Source organism: Monodelphis domestica, chromosome 7 (assembly GCF_027887165.1).
Source record: "Monodelphis domestica isolate mMonDom1 chromosome 7, mMonDom1.pri, whole genome shotgun sequence".
NCBI classification, from domain to species: domain Eukaryota; kingdom Metazoa; phylum Chordata; class Mammalia; order Didelphimorphia; family Didelphidae; genus Monodelphis; species Monodelphis domestica.
The window spans coordinates 139,284,541-139,290,540 of NC_077233.1; the positions used below are offsets into that span (position 1 = coordinate 139,284,541).

The following is a 6,000-nucleotide window of genomic DNA, read 5'->3' on the forward strand; positions in this document are numbered from 1 at the left end:
CCTCATCCAGCTCCTCGCTTTCTCTAGGAGATTCAGCAAAAGTGGGAAAGGGGGTCCCGAGCTGAACCCCAGCTTGAGAAAAGGACCAGGGAGCCTCAAAGAAGTGTCCCTTGATCACCCCAAGGATTCCTCCCTATCTCTAGGCTCCTACAGCTCCACAGTTTTAAGACTGATTCAAAGCTGGGGAGGTGGAGGTTCCCCAGAGCCAGAGGAGATGTGGGGCTTCTCATTCTCTAATGATTAGTGATCTGGGGCCAAAACTGGAGGATGGGATTGAACTCTCTTCCTTGTCTCCATTCCTTATACTGGCAGGGGACAAGGGAAGCAGCAGAACATTTCTTCCTGGGTAAAATGAGAGGATTAGACTCGAAGGGCTCCAAGTCATCTTCTGGTTCTGAATGCCACAATCCTCGTAGGACTTGGGAGCACACGTGAACACGTCCAGAGTCCAGAAGAGGCAAGTCTGGGGGACTGGGCTGGGCAGGCACTGAGGTTACCAGCTTATTAGCTCTCCTCCTCCCTTCCTCATCTCTCCCTTCTCCAACCGTACTGCTACATGTCTGCTGTCTGTACCTGCCCATTCCCTTGAAGCCAATCACTTCGTTCAGTTTTTTGCAGGCTTCCGCCACAGAGACATCATCGTCGTGGTCCCTGGAAGACACAAGAGAGCCAGGTGTGGACCTCGGACCTCAGCAGCTGGCTCCAAACCTAGCCAGAAGATGCTACTCCTGCCTGGAAGACCTACCATATGTCCAGGTGCAGCTGGTCATTGGTCGCATCATCTATTTCACTGCCAGAGAGAAAAAGACCCCCCCCCTGGGCTCAGGTATGGCCAGGACAGGGATTGTTAGTTCTCCCCAGCCCATCCCTGAACCCTGAACTGCTCCCAAGCTGTGTCTCTCTGGGAGTCAGGAGAGGCAGCCTGGTAGAATGAAAAGAATGCCAGACTTGGTATCAGAAGGGTCTGGGTTCAAATCCTGAATCTACTACTGGGGGACCTTGGACAAGTCACTTAACTTTTTTAAGATCTCCATTTCTTTACCTACAAAAAAAATAAAGCAGGGATGCACTAGATGCGCTAAACCCACTAACTCTCTGAGAAGCCTTGGGTCAATCATTTCCTCCTCTTTGGGATTCATTTCTAAAACTTGGAGAACAGACTCTTCCCTTCTTTGGTGCCTGGGCGATTGTGAAGAGGGCACGAGATGAGGGATGCGCATGTTTGCCCAAATCTGAGCCTGCTAACAAGAGCCCAGAATGGTTAGGAATCAGGGCGTCTGGGTCTAGCCCAGCCTTTGCCACTAAATTTCTGGGTGACAAAAGACAAGTTGCTGCCCTGTGTGAGCTCTTATTTCCTGATCTGTAAAATGGGGATAACCAGTAGGGCCGGCTATCCCAGTCACAGAGTTCCTTCCCTTTCCTCTTTGCTCAGCTGGGTGAGTGGTCCTACGGCGCCAGCTGTCCAGCTGACCCAGACCCGAGGCCAGCGCCCTGCACGCCGTCCCCTGTTTCCGGCCACCAGGGCTGAGCTGCAGCCCCTCCTGCTTTGGCCAGAGCCCTGCGTCCTTACAACAGGAAGTGCTCGTTCCAGACGGGGTTCAGGGTGCTGTTCTTGACCTCGGTGACCTGGATGTACTTGGCCGGGAGCACCTCTCTGGCGCTATTCCGCTTCTCTCCTTTCTCTTTTCGCTTTCGAAAGCTGAATTTCCGCTCCTTCTTTTCTCCCAGCTCTCGAGGACTCTGGCCGATCAGGATGCCCAGCATGCAGTAGGGATCACTGAAACCTGGGCAGAGGAGGCCCCGTTTATCCGCTACCCACTGCCCGTTCCAAGTCCCCAGAACTGGGGCCTCAGGCCAGCCCGCCACGACTGCTGGAAGATTTCAAGCTACGTTTAGGCATCCGTGCAGGGATTCCCAGGATCCTCCAGCCCACTAAGCAAAGGCCTGGCCAGAAACTCATTGCAGGACCTCCATCTTCCCTTCATCCCAACCTGCTTTCTGCTCCCAATTCCCCCCTTCCTCCCTGCATCCATGGAAACTGAGAGCCAAAGAAGCCAGTCTTGTTGGACACCCTCAGAGGTCACCCCGTCCAGCCCTCTGCCCCGTAGGAGTCTCTCCTAGGAGCCCCGACCGTGCCAGCTGCCCGATGGCAATCTATCAGCCCCGCTTGGGTCCCTTTTATCTGAGGACAAGGTAGTGGCTTCCTTGAGCTACACTTTAATTTGGCTCAATCCCACCAGGGTCTGGGCGCCTGGCTTCCACGGTGAGTCAAGGGAAACAGGGCTATGATGAACCCTCCAGCGGCTCTGGATCAGGGAAAGGGCCGGGCAGGTCTGGTTCTCTGCCTCTCCCAGGCGAGGAGGAGGGATCCAGGGATCTGAGGGGCGGAGGTTGCTCACCATTGGCATCCTTGGCCAGGAGGTTCTTGGCCCGCACGACGGTGACTTTCAGAGAGTAGGACGGAGGCTGAGAGCAGAAAGGGGCCAGTGACCTTAAGCTGGTCCCTGAGCCCCCAGCTTGGGCTAGGGGCCCCAGAGAAGGGCCCTACCGGCCAGCAGGGAGGGTGCGGACACTCCTGGGAGCTCCTGGGAGGGTTTGGCGACCCCAGTGCCGAGAGGGAAGGTGGAGGTTAAAAGCAGCCCCGTCCGTACCTTCTAGCCCACTATCAACCTTGATCCTCATGAGTCTTTCTGGACAAAAGGGACTCCGGAACACCAGAGTGGGGAAAGGAACTAGGACCAGAGGGGGCTGGGGGAATAGGGACCCACCAGAGGGGGTGCGAGAGCTAGCGCTCAAAAACCTTGAAAATGAATGGGAATAGGGAAATAGATTTGATCCATGACACATGTAAAACCCAGTGGAATTGCGCGTGAGCTACAGGAGGGGAGGGAAAGAACATGAATCTTATAACATGGAAAAATATTCTAAATTAATTAAATAAGTAAAATTTCAAAAAAAAATGAATGGGTCACAAGAATATGGCCGTGGGATTCCCCCAGATTCCCACAATAGCCTCCCCTACTCGGCGATCCTTGTCATACCTTGGCCTCCTTCACTCGATGCAGGGCTGCCTCCAGTTCAGAAGAGCTCATACCAAAGACCTGGGAATGTGGGGCAGAGAGCAGAAGGGCTCACTAGCCCACCTCCGGTGCTGGCTGTGCCACACAGGGGTCCAAAGGGCCATTCAGTGGCTAGCAGACCAGCTGGCCACTGTGGGTCAGATTCATCTCTATGAGTCTGGCTTCTCCTCCCCCAGCCCCCAAGATAAAACCCTCTGAGATATGGGGGAGGACCGTGCCTCATTCAGTCCCACAGAGGGGGCTTCCCCCCCGTTGTGAGACCAAACACAGCCCCATATCCTGGGGAAAGGGCAGAGGGCTGACTTTAAGAGCATGCTCAGCCCCTTGGCCCAGAGAGGAGGACCTACTCGCCTTTTCCCCGGCCCTTCCCAACAAGTGCAATAAGGGCATTTCGGCAAGACTCAGAACAGAGGATGCAAAGGGTCTGGTCCAGTGTCAGGAGTTCCATGCTCAGTAATAATAATACCAGCTCACACTTTATGACACCGTCAGGTACGCAAAGTGTTTTCCTCACAACAACACTGTGAGGTCGGTAGTGCAAGTATTATTATCTCCATTTTTACAGCTAAAGAAACTGAGGCCCAGAGAGGTAAAGTGATTTGCATGAGATCAGGTAACTGGGCAATGTCAGAGCCAGGATCCGAACCCAGATTTTCTGAACCCCTCGTCATATCCACATCCATCACATCCTTGTAAAAGCATTCAATAGGCTTTCTGGACGACTCCCTCCTGGGCTTCAAGTTCAGTGCTCTTTTTTTTAAACCCTCGCCTTCTGTCTTGGAATTCATACTAATTATCCATTCCAAGGCAGAAGCAAGTTCAGCGTTCTTTACACAGTACTCTGCAGCCTCAAACTCCAGAAGGATCACCAACATTCAATAATCTAATTTTAAAAATAAATGAATTTATACTGAGAAAAAGGATATTCTCCTAGATTGGTAAGTGTCTTGGCCTGAAGGCAGGAAGGGGGACAATGCAGATGGTCTCCCAGGGCCAGTTCTAGCTTGGGGAATCTATAACAATTACATCCTGTTAGGGGCAGCTGGGTGGCTCAGTGGATTGAGAGCCAGCCCTAGAGATCGGAGGTCCTGGGTTCAAATCTGGTCTCAGACACTTCCCAGCTGTGTGACTCTGGAAAAGTCACTTAACCCTCATTGCCTAGCCCTTACTGCTCTTCTGCCTTGGAGCCAATACACAGTATTTTTCTAAGATGGAAGGTAAGGGTTTAAAGAAAAGTCAATGTTGGGGCTACAGCCATGGGAAGTGAGTGGCAAAGACAACTGTCTAAAGTGCTCGAATCTCACACCCAGCAAACAGGCATGCCTTGCCTTTCCAATCTGGCAACAGGTTGCCTGTACCCATTGAGCTACATAGAATCTCTTAATGGCTGGACTCCTCAACTTTCCCTTCATGCTATGGGGCTGCAAGAGAAGTACCAAAATTGACCCTCTGGTCAGAGTTGGATTCTCCACAAATGGAGGACATTTATAAATATTTGCCAATTGTATTCCCACAGCATCCTATGTCTTCCTCCTCTCCCATTGGTGCCTCCCAAATCCTAATCTCCAGTGGACTCTGATTGGAGAGTTCTTGAGAGTTTCTGTGGCCAGGAAACAAGGACCACACTCTTCCCTAGCACTTTCCCTAAAGCATTCTTTGTTTTTCCCATTATGTCCCAGGTAGAGCATCTGCCTAAGGGAGTGGGGATAGTTGGCCCCAAACCAGATACCTGAACTGGACAAAGAAGGTGAACAGAGCCTTTGGTTCCCCAAAGCTGACTCCTTCTGGTAGGGGTGAGAGGCATTCGTGATGCAGTGGGGGGAAAAAAAGACAGAGCACCGAACTAGGAGCCCTGGGACATGAGTTCCAATCCTAAACTATGACATGACACTTTGTGTCCCAGACAAGTTATTTTTCCACCCTGGGTCTCAGTTTTTTCACCTGACCAATGGAGGGGGTTAGACTAGATGATGTCTAAAGTCCCTTCCAGCTCTTACAACTTAATAGTATGAAGTGGGAAGGAAACTTTGGGCATTAACTGGTTAGCCCCTACTCCCAACTCCCCCATCAGTACTCCAAAGGGCCTTTGGGCCCGATTTCTGAAGCAAGCAGGGGAATCGGGTTGGAAATGGGGACGTGCGTCTAGGCTCCTTGGAGGCTGCTCCTGCTGATTTAGGGGAAGGATGAACAGCTTCTTGGAGCAAGCTTCTCAGAGCCTGGGCAACCAGTTTTAGGGGCCGAGCCCTCTATTCTCACACACCTTAAGCACTTGGATGGGGAAGGGGGAAGAAGGGCTTTACTTACCCTGACAGATCCCGCTGTAGAGCAAGAGTTCAAACAGAAAACAGCAAAAAAAGACAGCAGACAGTTTAAAAAAAATACACATTTACAACAAGACTCCCAAGCTCAACAGTGGACATGACACAGACAGTGGGGCCACAGAAAAGCAGTGTGACTGTGGGGGTAAGGAAAGGGGCCCGAAACTGGGCAAGGACTCGGGAAATAGGGTCTGCCATGTTTAATCTCTCCTATTTCTTGCTCACTGCCCTGGGAAAGGAGATCAGGAAAACAGATCTTTCCTCTATACCTGGCAACTCACTGTAAATGATCTTGCGGGGAGCAGTGGGAGAGTAAGGCTGGGCTAAAGGACCAGGGACTATGGATATTTGTACAACCACAGCCATGACTAATACCTAGTAAGTAGCAAACACAGGAGACATGAGGACAAACAGGACAGATGGCAGGACTCCAGAGACAGTGACAAACTATATTAACCATTCCTCTCTCTCTCCCTCCCTCTTTCTCCCTCCCTCCCTCCCTCCCTCCCTCTCTCTCTCTCTCTCTCTCTCTCTCTCTCTCTCTCTCTCTCTCTCTCTCTCTCTCTCTTTCTCCCTCCCTCCCTCTCTCTCTCTCTCTCTCT

At 51.7% G+C, this 6,000-nt stretch overlaps 1 protein-coding gene across 3 annotated transcripts in view; it reads right to left on the reverse strand.

The window, feature by feature from the left end:
* The window catches only part of BAIAP3 (BAI1 associated protein 3), an 80,305-nt gene that overhangs the window by 25,178 nt on the left and 49,127 nt on the right, over positions 1 to 6,000 (reverse strand). For all 3 annotated transcript variants that reach the window (XM_056805662.1, XM_056805660.1, XM_056805661.1), the window contains 5 exons: positions 3,042 to 3,101; positions 2,400 to 2,466; positions 1,571 to 1,784; positions 746 to 790; positions 574 to 651 (listed from right to left, as the gene is read on the reverse strand). In XM_056805662.1, coding sequence (XP_056661640.1) covers positions 574 to 651; positions 746 to 790; positions 1,571 to 1,784; positions 2,400 to 2,466; positions 3,042 to 3,101 — 464 coding nt within the window. The remainder of the gene's footprint in view (positions 1 to 573; positions 652 to 745; positions 791 to 1,570; positions 1,785 to 2,399; positions 2,467 to 3,041; positions 3,102 to 6,000) is intronic.